This window comes from Chiloscyllium plagiosum, unplaced genomic scaffold (genome assembly GCF_037043375.1).
Source record: "Chiloscyllium plagiosum isolate Xiang-an unplaced genomic scaffold, Cpla_swu_hap1 HiC_scaffold_30, whole genome shotgun sequence".
Classification (NCBI taxonomy): Eukaryota; Metazoa; Chordata; class Chondrichthyes; order Orectolobiformes; family Hemiscylliidae; genus Chiloscyllium; species Chiloscyllium plagiosum.
Genome location: NW_028270168.1, coordinates 876,207 through 903,286, shown reverse-complemented (window position 1 = coordinate 903,286; position 27,080 = coordinate 876,207). Strand labels below are relative to the sequence as shown.

At 44.5% G+C, this 27,080-nt stretch overlaps 1 protein-coding gene across 4 annotated transcripts in view; it reads left to right on the top strand.

Moving 5' to 3' along the window:
• The window catches only part of sync (syncoilin, intermediate filament protein), a 72,515-nt gene that overhangs the window by 3,712 nt on the left and 41,723 nt on the right, over positions 1-27,080 (top strand). For 3 of the 4 annotated variants that reach the window (XR_006315942.2, XM_043719669.2, XM_043719670.2), the window contains exon 2: positions 17,152-17,931. Coding sequence is in view for 3 of the 4 variants with exons in the window: in XM_043719669.2 (XP_043575604.1) it covers positions 17,152-17,931 (780 nt within the window). In the remaining variant the exon portion in view is untranslated. Of the gene's footprint in view, positions 1-2,027; positions 2,165-17,151; positions 17,932-27,080 lie in introns of those variants that run through there. The other variant, XM_087976652.1, reaches the window with a different exon arrangement.

The window sequence follows — 27,080 nt, the reverse complement described above, 5'->3', positions numbered from 1 at the left end:
AGTCTACATTAACCCAGACCCAATCCCCTACACTTAGCCCCTGACTAATGCACCCAACCTACACATCCCTGAACACTATGGGTAATTTGGCATGGCCAATTCACCTAACCTGCACATCTTTGGGTTGTGGGAGAAAACCAGAGCACCTGGAGGAAACCCACACAAACAGGGGGAGAATGTATAAACTCCACACAGACTGTCGCCCAAGGCTGGAATTGAGCCGGAGTCCCTAGAGCTGTGAGGCAGCAGTGCTAACCACTGGGGTACCATGCTGGCACTCCCCACCCCCACCCCACCAAAAAAAATGTGGTGGAGTTGTGGATTCTTTAGGATGTTTCAAAACATAGCTGGATATATATTTGAAAGGTGATTAAATTTGAGGGCTATGGGGATAGGGCTGGAGAATGGGACGATCTGGGTCGCTCTTTCAGGGACCATTACAGTCACAATAATCTGAAGGGCCTCTTCTGTACTGTAAATTTCTATAACTAAAATTCTAAATTTTCTCTATTTCCCCAGAAGATTAAGTTATTGGACAATCCCTGATCTGTTTACTGAATGGACAGTGTATTCCTCAGTCAGTATCAGGGATGGGGATAAAAGGTGGAAATTCAGGGAGCGAGCGTGAAAGCTTAACACTAGAACAGAGTTGTTGTCTCTAGTTTGTTGCCCATGCCACGTGCTAGTGAGTCAAGGAATAGGGAAAGAGAGGAGTTGAACACATAGCTACAGGGATGGTGCAGGAGGGAGAGTTTTGGATACCTGGATAAATGAGGCTCATTCTGGGGTAGGTGGGACCTCTAGAAGCAGGATGATCTACACCTGAACCAGAGGGGTACCAATATCCTGAGGGGAAAATTTGCTGATGCTCTTTGGGAGGGTTTAAACTAATTCAGCAGGGGGATGGGGATATAAATTGGAGTTCTAATGTCCAGGAGGTTGAGAGTAGTGAGTTCAGAAATGAAATTTCAAGTCGCAAGAGTTCACCGGCAAGCAGGAAGGTGGTTTGAAGTGTGTCTACTTCACCGCCAGGAGCATTCAGAATAAAGTGGGTGAACTTGCAGCCTGGGTTGGTACCTGGGACTTCGATGTTGTGGCCATTTCGGAGACATGGATAAAGCAGAGACAGGAATGGTTGTTGCAGGTTCCGGGATTTAGATGTTTCAATCAGAACAGAGAAGATGGTAAAAGAGGGATAAGTGTGACATTGTTAGTCAAGGATAGTATTATGGTGGCAGAAAGGATATTTGAGGACTTGTCTACTGAGGTAGTTTGGGCTGAGGTTAGAAACAAGAAAGGAGAGTTCACTCTGTTGGGGGTTTTCTATAGGCATCCAAATAGTTCCAGAGATGTGGAGGAAAGGATAGCAAAGATGATTCTGGATAGGAGCGAGAGTAACAGGGTATTTGTTATGTGGTCTTTAACTTTTCAAATATTGACTGGAAATACTATAGGTCAAATACCGTAGATGGGTCAGTTTTTGTCCAGTGTGTGCAGGAGTGCTTCTTGACACAGTGTATATACAAGCCAACAGAAGGCGAGGCCACATTGGATTTGGTACTGGGGTAATGAACCTGGCCAGGTATTAGATTTGAAGGTAGGTGAGCACTTTGGCGATAGTGACCACAATTTGGATGTTTACTTTAGCGATGGAAAGGGATAGATATATACCACAGGACAAGAGTTATTGCTGAGGGAAAGGCAATTATGATCGGAAGCATGTCGGGAAAGGTGAGTCACTGATTTAAAACTTTAAAAGCTTACTTCGAGTGTCAGCTGCAGCAGCACCTCAGAAAGCAGAGGCTTCAGGGAAAGGAGGGACTTTTCTTTCTCCTCAGCTATATAAGTGAGTGTTTTCTAAACCTGAGTCCCTACCCTTGTAGGAGAAAGTGAGGACTGCAGATGCTGGAGATCAGAGCTGAAAATGTGTTGCTGGAAAAGCGCAGCAGATCAGGCAGCATCCAAGGAACAGGAGAATCGACGTTTTGGGCATAAGCCCTTCTTCAGGAATGAAGAAGGGCTCATGCCCGAAACGTCGATTCTCCTGCTCCTTGGATGCTGCCTGACCTGCTGCGCTTTTCCAGCAACACATTTTCAGCCCCTACCCTTGTAGGGCCTCCCACCCATCCACCTCGTCTAACCTTAAAGACCAGGGACACATCAGGTAAGCTTCTCTTCTTTTTTACTTTCTGATATGGGGACTAGTAGGGATGGCAGTGCAGGGAGAGGAATGTTCCTCCTGCATGATTCTGGAGATGAGGGACGCCATTAGTGTCCCATTCAAGTACATCGACAGGAAGTGCACCCAACTCTTGCTTCTCCAAGACCGTGTTAGGGAACTGGATCAGGAGCTGGATGAACTTCGGATCATTCAGGAGGCAGAGACTGTGATAGATAAGAGTTACAGGGAAGTAGTTATTCCAAGGCATGAAGAAAGCTGGGTGACTGTTCAAAGGGGGAGAAAACAGTCAGTGCAGGGATTCCTGTGGTCGTTCCCCTGAAAAACAAGTATACCGTTTTGGATACTATTAGGGGGATGAGACTTGCCAGGGGCATGCAGTTGGGTACAGGTCCCTGGCACAGAGTCTGTCCCTGTTGCCCAGAAAGGAAGGAGGGAAAGGAGGAGAGTGTTAGTCATTGGGGATTCGGTAGTTAGAGGGTCAGATAGAAGGTTTGCTGGGAACAAAAGAGACTCGCGATTGGTGCGTTGCCTCCCAGATGCCAGGGTCTGTGATGTCTGAGATTGTGTCTTTAGGGTCCTGAAGGGAGAGGGTGACCAGCCCCAAGTCATGGTTCACATAGAAAGATGGACAGGGATGTAAGACAGGATTTCAGGGAGCTAGGGTGGAAGCTGAGAGTGAGAACAGAGTTGTTATCTCTGGAATGTTACCCGTTCCACATGATAGTGAGGTGAAGAAAAGGGAGAGATATCAGCTGAACACATGACTGCAGGGATGGCGCAGGAGGGTGGGTTTCAGGTATATGGATAATTGGGGCTCATTCTGGGGAAGGTGGGACTCTACAAACAGGATGGTCTTCACTTGAACCAGAGGGGTACGAATATCCTGGGTGGGAAATTTGCTAGTGCTTTTCGGGTGAGTTTAAACGAGCTCAGCTGGGGGATAGGAACCTGTGTTGTAGTTCCAGTGCACAGGAGGATGAGAATAGGGAGGACAGGGACAGGATTGCATGGTCAGAGGAGTATGCTGGCAGACAGCGAACTGGTTTGAAGTTTGTCTACTTCAACGCCAGGAATATCTGGAATAAGGTAGGTGAGCTTGCAGCATGGATAGGTACCTAGGAATTTAATGTTGTGGCCATTTCAAAGACATGGATAGAGCAAGGTCAGGAATGGACGTTGCAGGTTCCAGGGTTTAGATCTTTCATCAAAATCAGGGAAGGTGGTAAAAGAGGGGGAGGTGTGGCTTTGTTAGTCAAGGACAGTATAACAGTGGCTGAAAGAACATTTGCGAGGACTCGTCTATTGAGGTGGTATGGGCTGAGGTTAGAAACAGGAGAGGACATGTCACATTGCCGGGACTTTTTTATAGGCCTCCGCAGAGTTCCAGGGAGGTGGAGGAGAGGATTGCAAAATAATTCTGGGTAGGAGTGAAAGGAACAGGGTGGTCATTATGGGGGTCTTTAACTTCCCCAACATTGATTGGAAATGCTGTAACTCTACTACATAAGAAGGATCAGTTTTTGTCCAATGTGTACAGGAGGGTATCCTGACACAGTATATCGAAGGGCCAACAAGAGGGGAGGCCACACTGGATCTGGTACTTGGTAATGAACCAGGCCAGGTGTTTGACTTAGTGGTAGGTGAGCACTTTGGAGACAGTGACCATAATTCAGTTACGTTTAGTTTAGCGATGGAAAGGGATAGGTACATGCCACAGGGCAAGAGTTATAAATGGGGAAAGGGCAATTAGAATGCCATTAGGCAAGACTAAGGAGGCATAGAATGGGGCAGCAAAATATAGAGGATGGGGACAATTGAAATGTGGAGCTGGTTTAAGGAACAGATATTGTGTGCCTTTGTTAGGTGTGTCCCTGTCAGGCAAGGAGGAAGTGAAAAGATAAGAGAACCGTGGTTTAGAGCATAGAGCATAGATAAGTACAGCACAGAACAGGCCCTTAGGCCCACGATGTTGTGCCGAGGTTTGATCCTAACGTAAAATATAATAACTTAACCTACACATTCCTCAACTCACTGCTGTCCATGTGCATGTCTAGCAGTCGCTTAAATGTCCCCAATGACCCTGCTTCCACTACCACCACTGGTAACATATTCCATGCATTCACAACTCTCTGCATAAAGAACCTACCTCTGATGTCTCCTCTATACTTTTCTCCTAATACCTTACAACTATGACCCCACGTACTAGTCAATCCTGCCCTGGGGAAAAGTCTTTGGCTATTGACTCTATCTATTCCTCTCATTATCTTGTATACCTCGATCAGGTCTCCTCTCTTCCTCCTTCTCTCCAGAGAGAAAAGTCTGAACTTATTCAACCTTTCTTCATAAGGCAAGCCCTCCAGTCCAGGCAGCATCCTGGTAAACCTTCTTTGCACCCTCTCCAAAGCCTCTGTATCTTTCCTATAGTAGGGCGACCAGAACTGGACACAATATTCCAAGTGTGGTCTCATCATGGACTTTGTAGAGCTGTAGCAAAACCTCGCAGCTCTTAAACTCAATTTCTCTGTTAATGAAAGCTAAAACACCATATGCTTTCTTAACAATCCTATCCACTTGGGTGGCTACTTTGAGGGATCTATGTACTTGCACACCCAGATCCCTCTGCTCCTCCACACTGCCAAGAATCCTGTCTTTAATCCTATATTCAGCATTCGAGTTTAATCTTCCAAAATGCATCACTTTGCATTTATACAGGTTGAACTCCATCTGCCATTTCTCAGCCCCGCTCTGCAGCCTGTCTATGTCATGCTGCAGCCTGCATTGGCCCTGATATTATCAATGGCACCTCCAACCTTTGTATCATCTGCAAATTTTCTAACCCACCCCTCAACCTCCTCATCCAAGTCATTTATAAAACCTACAAAGAGCAGAGGCCCAAGAACAGAGCCCTGCGGGACCCCACTCAACACTGTCCTCCAGGCAAAATACTTTCCATCTACAACCACTCTCTGCCTTCTGTCAGCTAGCCAATTCTGAATCCAGATAGCCAAATCTCCCTGTATCCCATACATCCTGATTTTATGAATGAGCCTACCATGGGGAACCCTATCAAATGCCTTGCTGAAGTCCATATACACCACATCCACTGCTCGACCTTTGTTGACCTGTCTTGTCTCCTCCTCACAGAACTCAATAAGATTTGTGAGGCATGACCTGCCCCTCACAAAGCCATGCTGAACTACCTTTAATCACACTATGCTTTGTCAAATAGTCATAAATCCTATCCCTCAGAATTCTTTCCAAAACTTTGCTGATCATAGACGTAAGACTGACTGGTCTATAATTGCCAGGGATTTCCCTATTGCCCTTGAAAAAAGGAACAACATTTGCCTCCTTCCAATCCTCCAGTACGACTCCCATGAGGAGTGAGGAGGCAAATATCCTCGCCAGCGCTTAGCAACCTCCTTTCTCGCTTCCCCGGAGCAGCCTGGGATAAATCTGGTCTGGCTCTGTGGACTTATTAATCCTAATGTTTTCCAAAATTTCTACACATCAACTTCATCAATTTTGAGCTCGTCAAGCCTATATCCCAGCTCCTCAAAGTTTTCATTCACAACAAGGCCCCTTTCCTTGGTGAAAACTGAAGCAAAAAACTCATTTAGAGCTTCCCCTAGCTGCTCAGACTCCACGCACAAGTTCCCTACGCTTTCCCTGATCGGCCCTACCTTCTCCATGATCATTCTCTTATTCCTCACGTATGAGTAAAACGCCTTTGGGTTCTCCCTAAATCTTCTTGCCAAGCCTTTTTTGTGCTCCCTCCTGACTCTCCTCAGTCCATTTCTGAGCTCCTTTCTAGCAAGCCTGTAATCCTCTAAAGCTGTGCTAGATCCTTGCTTCCTCCACCTTACGTAATCTGCCTTCTTCCTTTTGACGAGAAGCTCCTCTGTTCTCGTTATTCAAAGTTCCTTAATCTTACCCCTTCTTGCCTGTCTCAGAGGAACAAATTCATGCATCACTCGCAACAACTGCTCCTTAAACAGTCTCCACATGTCTGCTGTGCCCTTTCTGTGGAACAATTTCTCCCAGTCTGTACTTCCCAACTTCTGTCTGATAGCGTCATAATTTCCTTATACCCAATTAAATATCTTCCCTCAGTAGCTGCTCCTTTCCCTTTCCAAGGCGATGGTAAATAGTTTACTAAAGAAATTGTATCTCTTGTTAAGTGGAAGAGAGAGGCATATATAACGTTGAGGCGAGATGGTTCAGATGCGCCGATGGAGAGTTACAGAATAGCTATAAAGTATTTAAAGAGAGAGTTAAGAAGAGCAAGGAGGGAACACAAGCAGTCTTTAGCAGGTAGAATAAAGGAGAACCCTAAAGCTTTCTATAGGTATGTGAGAAATAAAAGGATGACGAGGGTAGGAATAGAGCCAGTCAAAGACAGAAGTGGGAAGTTGTGTGTGGATCCTGTGGAGATTGGAGAGGTGTGAAACGAATATTTCTCATATGTTTGCACTGAGGAAATGGAGAATATTGTAGAGGAGAAGAATGAGATATGGGCAATGAGACTTGAAAGGATTGAGGTTAGTAAGGAGGAGGTGTTATCAATTCTAGAAGGTGTGAAAGTGGATAAGTCCTGGGCTGGATGGGATTTTTGCTCTGGGAGGCTGGGAAGGAGATGGCCGAGCTTTGGCCTTGATATTTGAGTCATAATTGTCTACAGAGAACTGGAGGATTGCAAATGTTGTGCCTTGTTCAAGAAGGGCAGTAGAGATAACCCAGGTAATTATTGACCAGTGAACCTTATGTCTGTTGTAGGAAAATATTTGGAAAGGATTATAAGAGATAGGATTTATAATCACCAAGCAAGCAACAATTTGATTGGAAATAGTCAACATGGATTCATCAAGGGCAGGTCGTGCCTCACAAACCTCAGAGAGTTTTTTGAGAAGGTGACCAAGCATGTGGAAGAGGGTAGTTCAGTTGACGTGGTATACATGGACTTCAGTAAAGCCTTTGATAAGGTTCCACATGGTAGGCTGATGGAGAAAATGCAGAGGCATGGGATTGAGGGTGATTTAGCAGTTTGGATTAGAAACTGGCTTTCTGAAAGAAGGCAACGAGTGGTGGTTGATGACAAATATTCAGCTTGGAGTCCGGTTATTAGTGGTGTGCCACAAGGATCTGTTTTGGGATCACTGCTGTTTGTCATTTTTATAAACAACTTGGATGCAGGCATAAGGGGATGGGTTAGTAAGTTTGCAGATGATACTAAAGTCGGTGAAGTGGTGGATAGTGTGGAAAAATGTTACGGGTTGAATGGAGACTTGGATAAACTGCAGAACTGGGCTGAAAGGTGGCAAATGGAGTTTAATGCAGATAAATGTGACGTGATGCACTTTGGGAAAATTAACAGGAAGGCAGAGTACTGGGTCAATGGAAAGATAGTTGGTAGTGTGGATGTGCAGAGGGGTCTTGATGTCCATGTACATAGATCCCTGAAAGTTGCCACCCAGGTTGATAGTGCTGTTAAGAAGGCATACGGTGTGTTTGGTTTTATTGGTAGAGGGATTGAGTTCCAGAGCTGTGATGTCATGCTGCAACTGTACAAAATGCTAGTGTGGCCTCACTTGAAGTATTGCATAAAGTTCTGGTCGCCCCATTACAGGAAGTTTGTGGAAGCATTGGAAAAAGTGCAGAGGAGATTTACGAGGATGTTGCCTGGTCTGGAGCGAAGGTCTTATGAGAAAAGGCTGAGGGACTTGGGTCTGTTCTCATTGAAGATAAGAAGGCCAAGAGGGAATTTGATAGAGACATACAAGATGATCAGAGGATTAGATAGCGTGGACAGTGAGAGTTTTTTTCCTAGGATGATGACATCTACTTGTACGAGGGGGCATAGCTGCAAATTGAGGGATGATAGATTTAAGACAGATGTTAGAGGCAGGTTCTTCACTCGGAGAGTGGTAAGGGCGTGGAATGCCTGCCTGCCAATGTAGTTAACTCAGCCACATTTGGGGCATTTAAACAATCCTTGGATAAGCATATGGGTGATGATGAGATAGTGTAGGGTGATGGGCTTAGATTAGTTCACAGGTCAGCACAACATCGAGGGCTGAAGGGCCTGTTCTGTGCTGTATTGTTCTATGTTCTATGATGCGATTAGGCAAGATTTAGGATGCATAGGAAGAGGAAGGAAAGTGCAGGGATGGGCACAATTGAAATGTGGAGCTTGTTCAAGGAACAGCTACTGCATATCCTTGATCAGCATGAACAGCAGGGAGGAAGCAGTCGAGTGAGGGAGCCATGGTTTACTGAAGAAGGTGAATCTCTTGTCAAGAGGAAGTGAAGGCTTATGTTAGGATGAGACGTGAAGGCTCAGTTAGGGTGCTTGAGATTTACAAGTTAGCCAGGAAAGACATAAAGAGAGAGCTAAGAAGAGCCAGGAGGGGACATGAGAAGTCATTGGCAGATAGGATCAAGGAAAACCCTAAAGCTTTCTCTCAATATATCAGGAATAAAAGAATGACTGGAGAAAGATTAGGGCCAGTTAAGGATGGTAATGGGAAGTTGTGTGAGGAGTCCAAGGAGATAGGGGAAGTGCTAAAAGAATATTTTTGGTCAGTATTCACACTGGAAAAAGAGGAGAATACTGAGATACAGGCTACTAGACTAGATGGGATTGAGGTTCACAAGGAGGAGGTGTTAGCAATTCTGGAATAATGAAAATAGATAAATCCCCTGGGCCAGATGGGATTTATCCTGGGATTCTCTGGCAAGCCAGGGGGGAGATTGCCAAGCCTTTGGCTTTGATCTTTATGTCGTCATTGTCTACAGGAATAGTGCCAGTAGATTAGAGAATAGCAAATGTTGTCACCTTGTTCAAGATGGGGAGTAGAGACAGCCCTGGTAATTATAGACTGTGAGCCTTACTTCGCTAGCATGTAAAGTATTGGAAAAGGTTATAAGAGATAGGATTTATAACCATCTACAGAAGAATAAGGACATTCAACACGGTTTTGTGAAGGGTAGGTCGTGCCTCACAAACCTTATTGAGTTCTTCAAGAAGGTGACAAAACAGGTGGATGAGGGAAAAGCATTTAATGTGGTGTATTTGGATTTCAGTAAGGCATTTATTAAGGTTCCCCATCATAAGCTATTACACAAAATATGGAGACATGCAATTGAGGGTGATTTAGCGGTTTGGATCAGAAATTGGCTCACTGAAAGAAGACAGAGGGTAGTAGTTAATGGGAAATATTCATCCTGGAGTTTAATTACTAGTGGTATACTGCAAGGATATGTTTTGGGGCCACTGCTGTTTGTCATTTTTATAAATGACCTGGATGAGGGCGTAAAAGGATGGGTTAGTAAATTTGCGGATGACACTAAAGTCAGTGGAATTGTGGATAGTGCCGAAGGATGTTGTGGGTTACAGAGGGACATAGATAGGCTGCAGAGCTGGGCTGAGAGGTGGCAAATGGAGTTTAAGGCAGAAAAGTGAGATGATTCACTTTGGAAGGAGCAACAGGAATAAAGAGTACTGAGCTAATTGTAAGATTCTTGGTAGTATAGATGAGCAGAGAGATATCAGTGTCCATGTACATAGATCCCTCAAAGTTGCCACCGAGATTGATAGGGTTAGAATATAGAACATAGAACAATACAGCGTAGAACAGGCCCTTCGGCCCTTAATGTTGTGCCGACCTGTGAACTATTCTCAGCTCGTCCCCCTACATTACCCCATCATCATCCATGTGCTTATCCAAGGATTGTTTAAATCTCCCTAATGTGGCTGAGTTACCTACATTGGCAGGTAGGGCATTCCACGCCCTTACCACTCTCTGAGTAATGAACCTGGCTCTGACATCTGCCTTAAATCTATAACCCCTCAATTTGTAGTTATGTCCCCTCGTACAAGCTGACGTCATCATCCTAGGAAAATGACTTTCACTGTCTACCCTATCTAATCCTCTGATCATCTTTTATGTCTCTATCAAATCCCCCCTTAGCCTTCTTCTTTCCAATTAGAACAGACCTAAGTCTCTCAGCCTTTCCTCATAAGACCTTCCCCCTCAACAAGGCAAAATCCTGGTAAATCTCCTCTGTACCTTTTCCAACACTTCCACATCCTTCCTGTAATGGGGCGACCAGAACTGTACACAATATTCCAAGTGTGGCCGCACCAGCGTTTTGTATAGTTGCAGCATGATATTGCGGTTCGGGAACTCAATCCCTCTACCAATAAAACCCAACACACCTTATGCCTTCTTAACAACATTATCCACCTGGGTGGCAATTTTCAGGGATCTCTGTACATGGACTCCAAGAGCCCACTGCACATCCACACTACCAAGAATCTTTCCATTGACTCAGTACTCTGCCTTCCTGTTATTCTTCCCAAAGTGCATCACCTCACATCTAGCTGCATTGAACTCCATTTGCCACCTCTCAGCCCAATTCTGCAGTTTATCCAAGTCCCCCTACAACCTGTAACATTCTTCCAAACTGTCCACTACTCCACCGACTTTAAGAAAGTTGTTAAGAAGGCATACGGTGTGTTAGTTTTTATGGTAGAGGGATTGAGTTTCAGAGCCATGAGGTCATACTGCAGCTATACAAAACTCTGGTGCAGCCATACTTGGAGTATTGCGTACAGTTCTGTTCACTGCATTATAGGAACGATGTGGAAGCTTTGAAAAGGGTTCAGAGGAGATTTACTAGGATGTTGCCTGGTATGGAGGGAAGGTCTTATGAGGAAAAGCTGAGAGACCTGAGGCTGTTTTCATTAGAGAGAAGTTTGAGAGGTGACTTAATTGAGACATATAAGATAATCAGAGGATTAGATAGGGTGGACAGTGGATCAGAGGATCCTTTTTCCTTGGATGGTGATGGCTAGCACGAGGGGACATAGCTTTAAATTGAGGGATGATAGATATAGGACAGATGTCAGAGGCAATTTCTTTACTCAGAGTGTAGTAGGGGCATGGAATGCCCTACCTGCAACAGTAGTAGACTCTGCAACTTTAAGGGCATTTAAATGGTCATTGGATAATCATAAGGATAAGAATGGAATAATGTAGGATAGATGGACTTCAGATTGGTTCCACAGGTCGGCGCAACATTGAAGGCAGAAGGGTCTGTAGTGCGCTGTAATGTTCTATTTAGTATCTTGTTTCCAGATTTTCACCCTTGCAAAACCTACAAGTTTTGAAATTAATATTTCATCTTTTTAATTTGTATCTTTACAATAATCTTCTGTCAGTTTGATATTACAATTCAGTGACACACAGAGTTGATGCTGATTCGTTTACAGTGAATTCTCAGTGAAAAGCAAATCAACCATTTAATTTGATTGCATGGTTGCACTAATTGAAATAATTGGCTGTTTACATTTGCTCAAGACTGGCTGCTTTCTTTCCCTGGTTAAACCTTTCTGAGGCTGTGGGTAATAACAGGAATCTCTGAATCCTAAACCTGCTCCAGCACAGGATGGTGTCGCAGAATAGTCATTATCATATTGGTAGTTGGTTGAACATGCAGTCCCAAATCCTGATTAGTCCAGACAGCATCAGTTTAACCCCTCAAGTGTCCAGTTTACTTTTTAGAAATTGTCCTTACAATCACCCAAAGATTAAACTGTCCAGTCCAGAAGTTCCTTTAAAAAGAGGTGACAATTCCAAAAGGTGTTGGTTTGTTTATTCACAATGAAAATGTTATTTTTAGCAGATTTACATGGCAACAATATGTTTATCTGCCCTGTGGTATTTACACCGTTGATGTCCTCATATGACAACAGTGACTTTTTTAGTAGTGAAGCGCCTCTAGATGCTATATAAATATGTCTCTTTTTATTGTGATGCCTATATGTGACAACCAACTTAATTAACTAGTAACATAATTACTCACCTCGTGACTCAGAAGGTCTCCTGTGTATACTGTGCTCATAATTCACTGCACCCAGAGTCCAGCACAACATCCTGCCTGGATTATTATCGTATCAGTCACCTGCTCAATCACATCATTCATTCTCACTACGCCAAGTTCCTCATTTGGGCACATTCTCAGTACATTGCTCTATGCTAAAAGCTGCTAACTATAGAATGAGGTTTCATCTCTGACAAGACATCCAACAAATTCCTAGAACTTCTGCACAAGCAAAAATGTCAGACATTTTTCATACAGTGTAGTCTTGCTCCTGTTCCTTATATTCTTAATTTCTTGTACATTCAACTGTCTTCTCACAAGGAAACCAGGAACCCCAAGAGGAATATCAGAGATTTTAAATAGAACATAGAACATGACAGTGCAGTACAGGCCCTTTGGCCCTCAATGTTGCAGCACCTGTGAAACCAATCTGAAGTCCATCTAACCTACACTATTCCATTCTCATCAATATGTCTATCCAAAGACCATTTGACTGCCCATAAAGTTGGCGAATCTACAATTGTTACAGACAGTGCATTCCACACCCCTACTACTCTCTGAGTAAAGAACCTACCTCGGACATCTGTCTTATATCTATCACCCCTCAATTTAAAGCTATGTCCCCTCGTGCTAACTTTTACCATCCGAGGAAAAAGGCTCTCACTGTCCACATGATCTAACTCTCTGATTATCTTATATGTCTCAATTAAGTCACCTCTCAACTTTCATCTCTCTAAAGAAAACAGCCTCAAGTCCCTCAGCCTTTCCTCGTAAGACCTTCCCTCCATACCAGGCAACATCCTAGTAAATCTCCTCTGAACCCTTTCCAAAGCTTCCACATCCTTCCTATAATGCAGTGACCAGAACTGTACACAATACTCCAAGTGCAGCCAAACCAGAGTTTTGTACAGCTACAGCATGACCTCATGGCTCTGAAACTCAATCCCTCTACCATAAAAGCTAACACACAGTATGCCTGTTTAACAACCCTATCAACCTGGTTGGCAACTTTGAGGGATCTATATACATGGCCACCAATATCTCTCTGCTCATCTACACTACCAAGAATCTTACTATTCGCCCAGTACTCAGCATTCCTGTTACTCCTTCCAAAGTGAATCACCTCATACCTTTCTGCATTAAACTCCATTTGCCACCTCTCAGCCCAGCTCTGCAGCTTATCTGTGTCTCTCTGTAACCTACAACATTTTTTAGGACTATCCACAACTCCACCAACCTTAGTGTTGTCTGAAAATTTACTAACCCATCCTTCTACGCCCTTATTCAAGTAATTTATGAAAATGACAAACAGCAGAAAATCCAAAACAGATCCGATAAAATATACAAATTAACTATGGCAATGAAAATTCCTTTGAAGTTCCTACCAGTGGTCCCCTACGCTAATGTGTGAAAACAAATTGCTTTGGTTTTTGTGGCAATCTGATGCCTGGATTTGTGTGAGTGATCGACAGGCTTTATTAAACCTAAATATTTCCAGGACATTGTAAGAGAGGATATTCAGACAGTCCCAGGATCCAATTCTATGTGATCTGGTGTCAATATGATATAACGGCTTTTGCACGTGCTCAGTAGTTATCACAGTCATAGATTCACAGAGATGTACAGAACGGAAACAAGCCCTTAAATCCAACTTGTCAATGCCAACCAGATATCCTAAATTAATGTAGTCCCATTTGCCATCACTTGGTCCATATCTGTCTAAACCCTTCCTATTCATGTATCCATCCAGATGTCTTTTAGATGTTGTAATTATGCCAGCCTCCACCACTTCCTCTGCCAGCTCATTCCATACACACACCACCCTCTGTGTGAAAAAAGTTGCCCCTTAGATCCCTATTAAATCTTTCCCCTCTCACCCTAAACCCTCTAGTTTTGGACTCCCCCAACAGAGGGAAAAAAACATTGTCTACTTATCCTATCAATGCCCTTCATGATTTTCTCAACTTCTCTAAGGTCACTGCTCAGCCTCTGATGCACCAAGGAAAACAACTCGAGCCTATTCAGCCTCTCCCTATAGCTCAAACCCTGCAACCCTGACAACTTTATTGTAAATCTTTTCTGAACCCTTCCAAGTTTCAAAACATCCTTCCTATATTCTTAGAGCAAATGTGTGATTAAGCCTTTACTATACATCTCCCAAGTTTCTTTGCAATCCCTCATTTAGCCATTGAAATTGTGAACATTTAACTCTCCATTCCCACAGTGTAATGCATTCAAATTTCCTGATGATACAGAAATACTTGGGAGGGCATGTTGAGATGAGAACACAGGGAAACTGCAAGCGGTATAGATAGGTTGAGTGAGTGGGTGAAATAAATCACATTACTATTAATAGAGCTCTTTAAATTGTAGAAGTCGGGAGCTTTCTAGAGGGGGAATGGTACAAGGATTACACTGAGATACGGCAGGAGTGTAGGGCAGCGAAGTAAGTAATGATACCCAGTGTGGAACACTGTATAAACATAAACAAAAACAGCAAATAAGTATGAAAGGGGGAAAATAACGAAAAGGCAAAGTAGTTCCTCTTTATTTAAAAGCATATAATATTTGTAACAAGATAAATGAATTAAGCAACTTGCCTGTGAATTGGTGACCTCAGTCTATATTGAAGGTGTTGTAAACTGAATGCAACATGAATTTTTTTATTCATACATGGGATACGGGCTTCAGTCACTGAGCATACGATATGTAATCACAGATACTTTATTACCATCTGAGAATTATTTCTGATGAGATAATTATACAATCACAAATGAATAATAGTTTGGATTGGATACTTTTAATACTAAGTAATGTTTTCATTGAACCCCATACCATCTCTAATCAACATTAACATCAACAGTTAATCAGTGGTTAGCATTAATGCCTCACAGTGCCAGGGACCTGGGTTCAACCGCAGCCTCAGATGACTGTCTGTGTGGAGTTTGCACGTTTTCCCCATGTCTGTTTGGGTTTCCTCTGGGTGCTCTGGTTTCCTCCCACAGTCCGAAGATGTGCAGATTAGGTGGATTGGTCATTCTAAAAATTGCCGATAGTGTCCAGGTTAGGTGGGTTAGCCATGGTAAATGCAGGGTTATGAGGATAGAGTAGGGAGTTGGGTTTTTAGATTAGATTAGATTAGATTACAGTGTGGAAACAGGCCCTACGGCCCAATAGGTCCACACCGACCCGCCAAAGCGAAACCCACCCATACCCTTACATTTACCCCTTACCCAACACTACGGGCAATTTAGCATGGCCAATTCACCTGACCCTGCACATCTTTGGACTGTGGGAGGAAACCGGAGCACCCGGAGGGTGCTCACGCAGATACGGGGAGAATGTGCAAACTCCACACAGTCAGTCGCCTGAGGCGGGAATTGAACCCGGGTCTCTAGCGCTGTGAGGCAACAGTGCTAACCACTGTGCCACCGTGCCACCCACTGGATTTTTAAAAATTTATTCATTCATGGGAAGTGGGTGCCACTGAGTGGCCAGTACAGAGGAGCCTCGATTATCTAAATGGCACGGGTGGGGAGTATTTTATTGGATAATCAGTTGGAGGCACTGGATTCTGCAAAGGCTACGGCCTTGACAACATTCGGGCAATAATACTGAAGACTTGTGCTCCATAACTTGCTGCTTCGCTAGCCAAGCTCTTCCAGGACAGTTACAACACTGGCATTTGACTGACAATGTGGAAAATTGCCAGGTATGTCCTTAGGTATACAAGATAATGAGAGGAATAGATAGAGTCAATAGGCAGAGACTTTACCCCAGGGCAGGGTTGACTGGTACGAGGGTCATAGTTGTAAGGTATTAGGAGAAAGGTATAGAGGAGACATCAGAGGTAGGTTCTTTACGCAGAAAGTTGTGAATGCATGGAATGCGTTGCTAGCTGTGGTGGTAGAAGCAGAGTCATTAGGGACATTTAAGCGACTGCTGGACATGCACATGGATAGCAGTGAGTTGAGGAAAGTGTAGGTTGTTATTATATTTTACATTAGGATTAATCCTCGGCACAACATCGTGGGCCTAAGGGCCTGTTCTGTGCTGTACTTTTCTATGTTTTGTGTTAATATAAAAGCCGGGATAAATCTAACCAACCAGTTGCCGCCCCATCAGTCTATTCTCGATCATCAGGAAAGTGATGGAAGGTGTCATCAACACTATCAAGCAGCACCTGCTCAGCAATAACCTGCTCAGTGACACCCAATTTGGGTTCTGCCAGGGCCACTCAGCTGCAGACCCAGTCTAGCAACTATGTCCTTTAGGACCCAACTAGCTCGATCAGTAATGCTGCTGCTGAGCCACTCTTGGTGGTGGACATTGAAATCCCCCACCCAGAGGACATTTTGTGTCCTTACCACCCTCAGTGCTTCCTCTAAGTGTTGTTCAGCATGGAGGAGTACCGATTCATCAGCTGAGGGAGGATGGTATGTGGTAATTAGCAGGAGGTTTCCTTGCCAATGTTTAACCTGAAACCACAAAACATCATGAGGACTCCCAGGGCAACTCCCTCCCAACTGTATCCCACTGTGCTGCCATCTCTGCTGGGTCTGTCCTGCCGGTGGGACAGGACATATCCAGGGATGGTGATGGTGATGGTGATGTCTCGGACATTGCCTGTAAGGTATGAGTCTGTGAGTATGACTAAGTCAGGCTGTTACTTGACTAGTCTATGTGACAGCGTTCTCAATTTTGGCACGCGCCCCTAGATGTTAGTAAGGAGGACTTTGCACGGTTGACTGGGCTGTTTCTGCCATTGTCTTTTCTGGTGCCTAAGTCAATGCTCGGTGATCCGTCCAGTTTCATTCCTTTGAGACTTTGTAGCGATTGGTACAACTGAATGGCTTGCTCAGCCATTTCAGAGGGCAATTAAGAACCAACCACTTTGCTGTGGGTCTGGAGTCATATGTAGGCCAACCAGGTGAGGATGGCTGCTTTTCTTCCCTAAGAACATTAGTGAACCAGGAAAGGATGCTTTTCAGAGGACTAGTGCAGACTCAATGGGCTGATTAGCCTGTTTCTGCACTGTAGGGATTCTATGAAGATAATCTCATTATTTCACTTTTGTATCCCAGAATACAATGAATGACTTCCAAGAGGATCCTACTGCTGACATTATCACGACTGTTGATTCACTGCAAGCAGTAGGAAAACATTTCCAGGAATGTATAGACAGTGTTGGAGAACTTCTGGAAGAAAGGGAGAATCTTATGAAAGAATTAAACTTCATGAAGGAGCCAGTGCATAAAGAGATTGGTAACCTTAGGACTGAACTCTTGAAACTTTACCAAGCTAAATCAAAGACAGAGATTGAATGTGATAACTTCAAGGAAGAAATAACGTGCACAAAAAGAAACTTGTTTAAGATCACTAAAGCTCAAATTACTTGTAAATATGAACTACACATCAATAAACAGGACTTGCCCCTAATTACATCGCAACAGGAAGTACTGGAATCTGAGGCACAGAGACTTGCTGATGAATTGGCTGTACTTAAACATTGCCATCAGAAAGAATTAAACCAAATGATTAATCGGTTGGAGAGTATTAAAAATGAAAGGAATATGCTGTCCCTGACAAACAGTCATCAAACAAACGAAGAATTTCAAAGTTTGTTTGGAGAACAGTGGCAATGGCTGGAGAAACACTATGAACCTAAAGTGAGAAATCTCCTGAACTGGAGTAAGACCAGGGCTGAATCACTTAAACACACACTGCATGAAATTGAAAGCTTCAGAAAACAGTTGCAACCTCTGCAGGAGCAGGTGACAAAACTAAACATAAGGAGACGATGTCTTGAAGAGCAGATGCAATTTATTCAGAGAAAATGGGCTGAGGACATTCTGCAATATCAGGTAAAGAAACAGAATATTTTAAGAATTCATTGTATCCGAGGTGAGAGTTAAGCAAAACATTCAAAAAACATTCTCACTTTGATTTTAGTTTGATCTTCCTTATTTTAATTTCTAATAGGATCTATAGACTATAAATACATTATAAAAACTAAAAGAACTGCAGGCACTGTAAATCAGAAAGAAAAACAGAAATTGCTGGAAAAGCTCAGCGGGTCTGGCACCATCAGAACACAAGAGAAAGGGTCACTGGACCCTAAACGTTAACTCTGTTTTCTTTTCTTGGATGCTGCCAGACCTGCTGAGCCTTTCCAGCAATTTCTGTTTTGTTATCTACAAATACATGTTCTGTTGTCATACAGAAGTTAAATCTTACTGAAATGAGAGATGTGGTTTTTTTGAAGACTTTCTTCTAACACTCACCAGGACAAATGCAATATTTCAAACAATTGGCAAATTGACTCCGGCTGCGTCATTGTTATGGAGAAAGCAAGAGTGCGACAGGTTCTCAAAGCTCCTGGGTAATTTGGAAAACAGGTTTAACACACCATTCCATGCTGCTACAGGGGGGCAGATTTGCAAGTGGTATTTTCTACTAGTGGGAGGCTTCTATTATTCCATAAAGACATTGTCCCCCACCCCAACGTTGAATAACAGAGGGTATGGATTTTAGTGTTAGTTTGGCATCAGTTATATTGGGACTAGTACAGATTTATCAATGGCCAGAATGCTACTGTGTGATTCTCAGCAATTAGCAGCTTTTATTCCTGGGTTAATATCCCAGACAGGGCAACAAGGGATGAGCAATAAAGGCTGACCAGCCAGTGATGTCCACATTCCACAACATGAATATGTTTTTTAAGAATTGCTGAACTGAATTCAGACTAAGGATGAAATTTGAACTCCTGTCGCCAGGACCTTAGCCTGCGCCTTAGGATTCTAACCCCTAGTGACATGACCACGACACCACCATCTGCTCCTGCTGAAGTAAGGGAGCATTAATCGTATGGCATAGGGAATGGGTGCAACCATATCCAGAGTAATGTACTGTTTTGTCTCTTTATATAAAAATGATGTACCAGCGTTAGAGACAGTTCAGAGAAGGATCACCAGGCAGATTCGTGGAATGAATGAGGAAATGTTGAGCTGGTTTGGTTTTAACTGATTGACATTGAGAAACATGGGAGGTGGCCTAATTGAACCATATAAAATTCTATGGGGAATTGACAGGGTAAACATAGAGAAGAATTATCCCCCTTTGAGGGATGTTGTATAAATAACCATAACCCGCTCATCATGGTGTCTGAGCTCTCTGGACCATTGTTCAATATAAGGTACTCTCTTTCAGGGTGGCGGTCTACAATAGGACTTACAGAGTCTGCTGTGGGAGAGGAAAACCACAAGGGGGTCTAATGAGAACAGGCTCCAATCATAAACAAAATGCTGTTTGTTGCAGATAGCAACAAGTTACACCAATGTGAGTGACACTGTGACAGAAATTGGGTGGGAGATTGTGCATCTTACTGCTTTGGGGATTCTGAAGCTGTTGTCCATGTGAGTGTACATGAATAACATCAGAATGGACAGTGCTTAAGACATTGTTAGATCTCATAGTTTCCAATAAGAGTCCAAGTGGAGGGGTGGTTTCAGGTTGTCTTTATTGTAGCTTTGTTTTCAGTACAGCTTCATTTCTTCAATAAGACACACAAAAAGCTTCAGAATGTCTTAACTTATACAGTTAAAACTTAGGGCGCACATGCACATCTGCACCCCCACCTTGTTTGCTATTGGTCAGCAGTGAAAGTTATCCCTTCGCACTTGGCTCTCTGGTACAGTAACTTATACAGTTCAAGCTTGCCTCAGCAATTTACCTGACACTGTGTAACTGTTGATGGTCTTTAACCTGAAGGAAGTATTGCCACGCTCAGCAATTTCAGTGTATTTCCAAGTAAGCTAATCATATCACTGAACAACAAAGAGATGGACAGGCTTGTGGCTCACCTCTGGTTCTCCGTAGATTCATGGTGTTACCAGACTCTCTTATCTCCCTTCTTGAGGCTTTTCAAAATGGATAGTTATTCGGTGATCATTTGCCAGCTGAACCTGTTAAGTTATTTTTTTCTGAGATTCTTAGGCACTTAATGCAACTGCAATATGCCAACTTCTGAGAACAACAATCAAATTTTATTAAGCAAATACAGTACAAACCTTTGAGAAATTCTTCACACTCTTTGCCATGCTTGTGAAGTGTGTCGAAAGTTTCTCTGAACAAAGGAAACAGTCCTTCCTTTATACAGAATCTTCACATCACAGTCAGTAATGCCCACAAGACAACCCCAGCTTCTCCCCCACTGTCACATGCCACACAATGTAGTGACCCAATCATCTCCAGAAACAATATAATGTAAATCATCCTTTAATAGTCAAATCTGTTGTGAATCGTTTCTTAAATACAGGGAGTAGTCGGAATTCCAAATGTAATGTTCTTATTGATTTCGGAAAAGGAGATGGTGACAATGTAACTGGTTCTGAGTGGCAAGGGATGGTAATATAACTTCCTTACAATCTACCTGTAAGTCAGAGACATTCTACCCTGGCCTCAGGACTTCTAATTTCCTGCAAGTCGGCAGAGCAAATTAACTCTTTAATATCACTAACTGTATTAACTGCCAATTAATTGGATACTTGCCTATTACTTCAGGACCATTTAAATTTCTCATTACAGGAAATACAGAAGAATAAGTGGATCTAAGTGGATCGATAACTACTTTGGAATCTACATCTATGATTATCTAAAGAATCTTAACTAAAGCCTACTCTTAATATTACAATAGATTGACTAAATAATTCAAGAGAAACAACTAATTAGTGTGAAATGTTCTTATCTATGTCTTATGTGTAAGCAACTGCAGCTGTATATTCTATCTTAGTCCAATAACCTTGAGTCTACAGAGCTACTATTGTTCCACTTGTGAAGACTATATTAAATAAATATATTCCCAAGGGCTCTAACTACTATCAGCCACGTTCTGCTGCATTATCCATAGATAGCCGGCAGCCATTTTGAGCTGCTCAGTCATGGATTGGCCGAACAGGCACTCCTCAACATTAACCCTTTCAGCCCTTTACATCCTCACACACTATTTCTCCCAAATTTTTCCCATGATGAATGCTTATATATTTTGGATTATAGTAAATATATATTGTATAATATACAGATAATGTATGTAATTACTTTAACCACAACTGCATCTCCCCCAAGTCTCTGACCTCACAGCTTCAGGTCTCGAGATTTCACTTATCTCCCAGAACAATTCAACTAGATAACATTTTATTGCTTAGATTTCCTTCACGGAGCAACGGCTTCATCAGGTATACTCCCAGTTGTAGAAGAAGTGTATGAACTTGTTCAGCTTCTTGTCTAATATTGAATTTGGAAGCTATTCTGTATTCATAAAGTCTTCTGATCCAAAGGTTCAACACTGTGTTCAAATTGGCCCATCTCTGAAATGAAATCTTCTGAGCAATGCTGTTACTGGCAAAGACCTAGCGGTATTATTACAGTATTAATCTAGAGACCCAGGTAATGTTTTGGAGAATTTGGGTTCAAATCCTGCCATGGCAGATAGTTAATTTGAATTCAATTAAGAATTTGGAGTTAAGGGTCTAATGATGACCTTGAAACCATTGTCAATTGTCAGAGAATCCATCTGGTTCACTAATGTCCTCTCGGGAAGGAAACTGCCAACCTTACCTGGTCTGGCCTACATGTGACTCTAGACCCACAGCATTGTGGTTGACTCTTAACTGCCCTTTGGGCAATTAGGGATGGGTAATGCTCACATCCTGTGAGTGAATTTAAAGAAAAAACGTCATTCTAAGGACTTGCCTGAAACAATTTCTGTTTCCTTAACAGACTTCACTGAATTAATCACACTGTCTTCAGCTTTAACAAACAATTCTTGGAGGGATCTTGGAGTTCATGTGCATAGATCTCTGAAAGTTGCCACCCAGGTGGATAGTGCTGTTAAGAAGGCAAACGGTGTGTGTTAGGTTTCATTGGTAGAGGGATTCAGTTCCGGAACCGCAATATCATGCTGCAACTATACAAAACGCTGGTGCGGCCGCACTTGGAATATTGTGTACAGTCCTGGTTGCCCCATTACAGGAAAGATGTGGAAGCATTGGAAAAGGTGCAGAGGAGATTTACCAGGATGTTGCCTGGTCTGGAGGGAAGGTGTTATGAGGAAAGGCAGAGAGACTTGGGTCTGTTCTCATTGGAAAGAAGAAGGCTAAGAGGGGACTTGATAGAGACATACAAGATGATCAGAGAATTAGATAGGGTAGACAGTGAAAGACTTTTTCCTAGGATAATGACGTCAGCTTGTACGAGAGGGCATAACTACAAATTGAGGGGTGATAGATTCAAGACAGATGTCAGAGGCAGGTTCTTTACGCAGATTGTGATAAGGGCATGGAATGCCCTACCTGTTAATGTAGTCAGCTCAGTCACATTAAGGAGATTTAAACAATTCTTAACTAAGTACATGGATGATTTTGGGATAGTGTAGGGAGACGAGCTGAGAATAGTTCACAGGTCGGCGCAACATCGAGGGCCAAAGGGACTGTTCTGCGCTGTATTGTTCTATGTTCTATTCCCTTTCTAATCACCATTTCTGTAAATAGCTCTCAATATTCATGTTTTTATGAGATAAATTCCCTTCCCTTAATCATTTTTCTAGATAATTCCTGTTGTCTGCAATTTGAATAACTACTTCCCACCCTTACCACAGTTTAGCTTAAATTTCTTCTTCCACTAGACTTAGAATCATCAATATCATAGAATCTTTACAGTGTAGATAGAGGCCACTCAGGCCATTGAGACTGCACCAACCTTCAGAATAGCATTCCCAGACAGACCCGCCTTATCCCCATGGCTAACCCACCTAACCTGCACATCCCCGAACACTATAGGGCAATTTAACATGGCCAATCCAACTGACCTACACATTTTTGGACTGTGGAAGGAAACCTGGAGCACCTGGAGGAAACCCACGCTGACTGGGAGAGAATATACACACTCCACACAGACAGTCACCCGAGGCTGGAATTGAACCCAGGGCTCTGGTGCTGTGAGGCAGCAGAGCTAAGCACTGTGCCATATAGAGTCATAGAGATGCACAGCATGGAAGCAGACCCTTCGGTCTAACCCATCTGTGCTGACCAGATATCCCAACCCAATCTAGTCCCAATCTACCTGTTTATCAGGTAAAAACAATGACTGCAGATGCTGGAAACCAGATTCTGGATCAGTGGTGCTGGAAGAGCACAGCAATTCAGGCAGCATCCGAGGACAGGCAAAATCGACGTTTCAGGCAAAAGCCCTTCATCAGGAATAAAGGCAGAGAGCCTGAAGCGTGGAGAGATAAGCTAGAGGAGGGTGGGGGTGGGGAGAGAGTGGCATAGAGTACAATAGGTCAGTGGGGAAGGAGATGAAGGTGATAGGTCAGGGAGGAGAGGGTGGAGTGGATAGGTGGAAAAGGAGCTGGGCAGGTCGGACAAGTCCGGGCAGGTCAGGGGATCGAGTTTCTGGAGGTTAGAAGCTAGGATGAGGTGGGGGAAGGGGAAATGAGGAAACTGTTGAAATCCACATTGATGCCCTGGGGTTGAAGTGTTCCGAGGCGGAAGATGAGGCGTTCTTCCTCCAGGCGTCTGGTGGTGAGGGAGCGGCGGTGGAGGAGGCCCAGCACCTCCATATCCTCGGCAGAGTGGGAGGGGGAGTTGAAATATTGAGCCACTGGGCGATGTGGTTGATTGGTGCGGGTGTCTCGGAGATGTTTCAATGAATTTAATACACGCCGTGACATCGAACAATTCTTCCGTCGCCTCCGCCTCCGAGCTTACTTTCACAATCAGGACTCCCGCCCACCTTCCGAGGACCCCTTCGCCCACCTCCAACACACTGCATCCACCTGGACACCCCGCGCTGGCCTATTACCTGCCCTCGACCTCTTCATTTCCAACTGCCGCCGGGACATTAACCGCTTCAACCTGTCGACCCCCCTCCCCCACTCCAACCTCTCACCCTCACAACGCGCAGCCCTCCAATCCCTCTGCTCTAATCCCAACCTCACCATCAACCAGCAGATAAAGGGGGCGCAGTGGTAGTCTGGCGCACTGACCTCTACACCGCTGAAGCCAAACGCCAACTCGAGGACACCTCTTCCTACCGCCCCCTTGACCATGACCCCACCCCCCATCACCAAACCATCATCTCCCAGACCATACAGAACCTCATCACCTCAGGAGATCTCCCACCCACAGCTTCCAACCTCATAGTCCGGGAACCCCGCACTGCCCGGTTCTACCTCCTTCCCAAGATCCACAAGCCTGACCACCCTGGCTGACCCATCGTCTCAGCATGCTCCTGCCCCACTGAACTCATCTCTACCTACCTCGACACTGTCCTATCCCCCCTAGTCCAGGAACTCCCTACATACGTTCGAGTCACCACCCACGCCCTCCACCTCCTCCAAGACTTCCGTTTCCCCGGCCCCCAACACCTCATCTTCACCATGGATATCCAATCCCTCTACACCTCCATCCGCCATGACCAGAGCCTCCAAGCCCTCCGTTTTTTCCTCTCCAGACGTTCCCAACAGTACCCCTCCACCGACACTCTCATTCGTTTGGCCGAACTGGTCCTCACCCTTAACAATTTCTCCTTTGAATCCTCCCACTTCCTCCAGACCAAAGGGGTAGCCATGGGCACACGTATGGGCCCCAGCTATGCCTGTCTCTTTGTTGGCTACGTAGAGCAGTTGATCTTCCGTAATTACACCGGCACCACTCCCCACCTCTTCCTCCGCTACATTGATGACTGCATTGGCGCCACCTCGTGCTCCCGCGGGGAGGTTGAGCAATTCATCAACTTCACCAACACATTCCACCCTGACCTTAAATTTATCTGGACCATCTCTGACACCTCCCTCCCCTTCCTGGACCTCTCCATCTCCATCAGTGACGACCGACTTGACACTGACATCTTCTACAAACCCACCGACTCCCACAGCTACCTGGATTACACCTCTTCCCACCCTACCTCTTGCAAAAATGCCATCCCGTATTCCCAATTCCTCCGCCTCCGCCGTATCTGCTCCCAGGAGGAGCGGTTCCACCATAGAACACACCAGATGGCCTCCTTCTTTAGAGACCGCAATTTCCCTTCCCACGTGGTTAAAGATGCCCTCCAACGCATCTCATCCACATCCCGCACCTCCGCCCTCAGACCCAACCTCTCCAACCGCAACAAGGACAGAACGCCCCTGGTGCTCACCTTCCACCCTACCAACCTTCGCATAAACCAAATCATCCGCCGACATTTCCGCCACCTCCAAACAGACCCCACCACCAGTGATATATTTCCCTCCCCACCCCTCTCCGCCTTCCGCAAAGACCGTTCCCTCCGTGACTACCTGGTCAGGTCTACGCCCCCCTATGACCCACCCTCCCATCCTGGCACTTTCCCCTGCCACCGCAGGAACTGTAAAACCTGCGCCCACACCTCCTCCCTCACCTCCATCCAAGGCCCCAAAGGAGCTTTCCACATCCATCAAAGTTTTACCTGCACATCCACTAATATCATCTATTGTATCTGTTGCTCCCGATGCGGTCTCCTCTACATTGGGGAGACTGGACGCCTCCTAGCAGAGCGCTTTTGGGAACATCTCCGAGACACCAGCACCAATCAACCACATCGCCCAGTGGCTCAACATTTCAACTCCCCCTCCCACTCTGCCGAGGATATGGAGGTGCTGGGCCTCCTCCACCGCCGCTCCCTCAGACGCCTGGAGGAAGAACGCCTCATCTTCCGTCTCGGAACACTTCAACCCCAGGGCATCAATGTGGATTTCAATAGTTTCCTCATTTCCCCTTCCCCCACCTCATCCTAGCTTCTAACCTCCAGAAACTCGATCCCCTGACCTGTCCGGACTTGTCCGACCTGCCCAGCTCCTTTTCCACCTATCCACTCCACCCTCTCCTCCCTGACCTATCACCTTCATCTCCTTCCCCACTGACCTATTGTACTCTATGCCACTCTCTCCCCACCCCCACCCTCCTCTAGCTTATCTCTCCACGCTTCAGGCTCTCTGCCTTTATTCCTGATGAAGGGCTTTTGCCCGAAACGTCGATTTTGCCTGTCCTCGGATGCTGCCTGAATTGCTGTGCTCTTCCAGCATCACTGATCCAGTACCTGTTTATCAGGTTAATTCTGGCTCCATGCCATTCCCAGGTATAAAGCCTCATTTTAAATTGCTTTTATGCCCTTTGATTTCCCTTACTGTAGCACTACCTTGTGTTGCCCACTCTGTATGAGCTGTAAGTTCTTTTCTTCACTTCTCACTATCCCAATCTGGAAATCTGTCCCATTTGTTAATGTCTTCCCTTGGCCACCAGAGATTTTTACTTCACTCACAGATCCTCTGATGTAATCTGGAACTTAGTGAGAGATCAATACTCAGCTCCAGGGAGATCTGAGCTCTCTCTTGCTGCAATGTGTCTCTTCACAGGTCTGGAATGCTTTTACCACTGACTGTAGAGACTCACAGACCTCATAGAAATCTAGAAAACAGGACTAGACAGAGTAAACACAGGAAGAATGTTCCAATGACCAGGGAGTCCAGAACCAAGGTTCATTGTCTAAAAAAACAGGGTAAGTCATTTAGGACTGAGAGGACAAGCAATGTCTTCACCCAGAGAGGGGTGAGTCCTTGGAATTCACTGCCACAGAAAGCAGTTGAGGCACAAAACATTGAACATTTTCAAGGAAAAATCAGATGTAGTTCTTGGGCTAAAGGGATCAAAGGGTAGAGGGAGGAAGTGGGCACAAGGGAATGAGTTGGATGATCACCCAAGATCATATTGAATAGCAGAGCAGGTTCAAAGGGGCAAAAGGCCTACACCTGTTCCAAGTTTCTCTGTAAACTTCACTGAATTTTACCACAAGGCTCCCTTCTGAAGGGGCTGTGAAAGTTGAGCTCTTCCAGCTTCCATGTGTCTGAACGTGCAGCTTCTTAAATCTGTGTCTGAAGATACCACTAGGCCGTTATTGCTCCCACAGTGTAGGAGCCTGCACCAGGTGCTCCCAATTC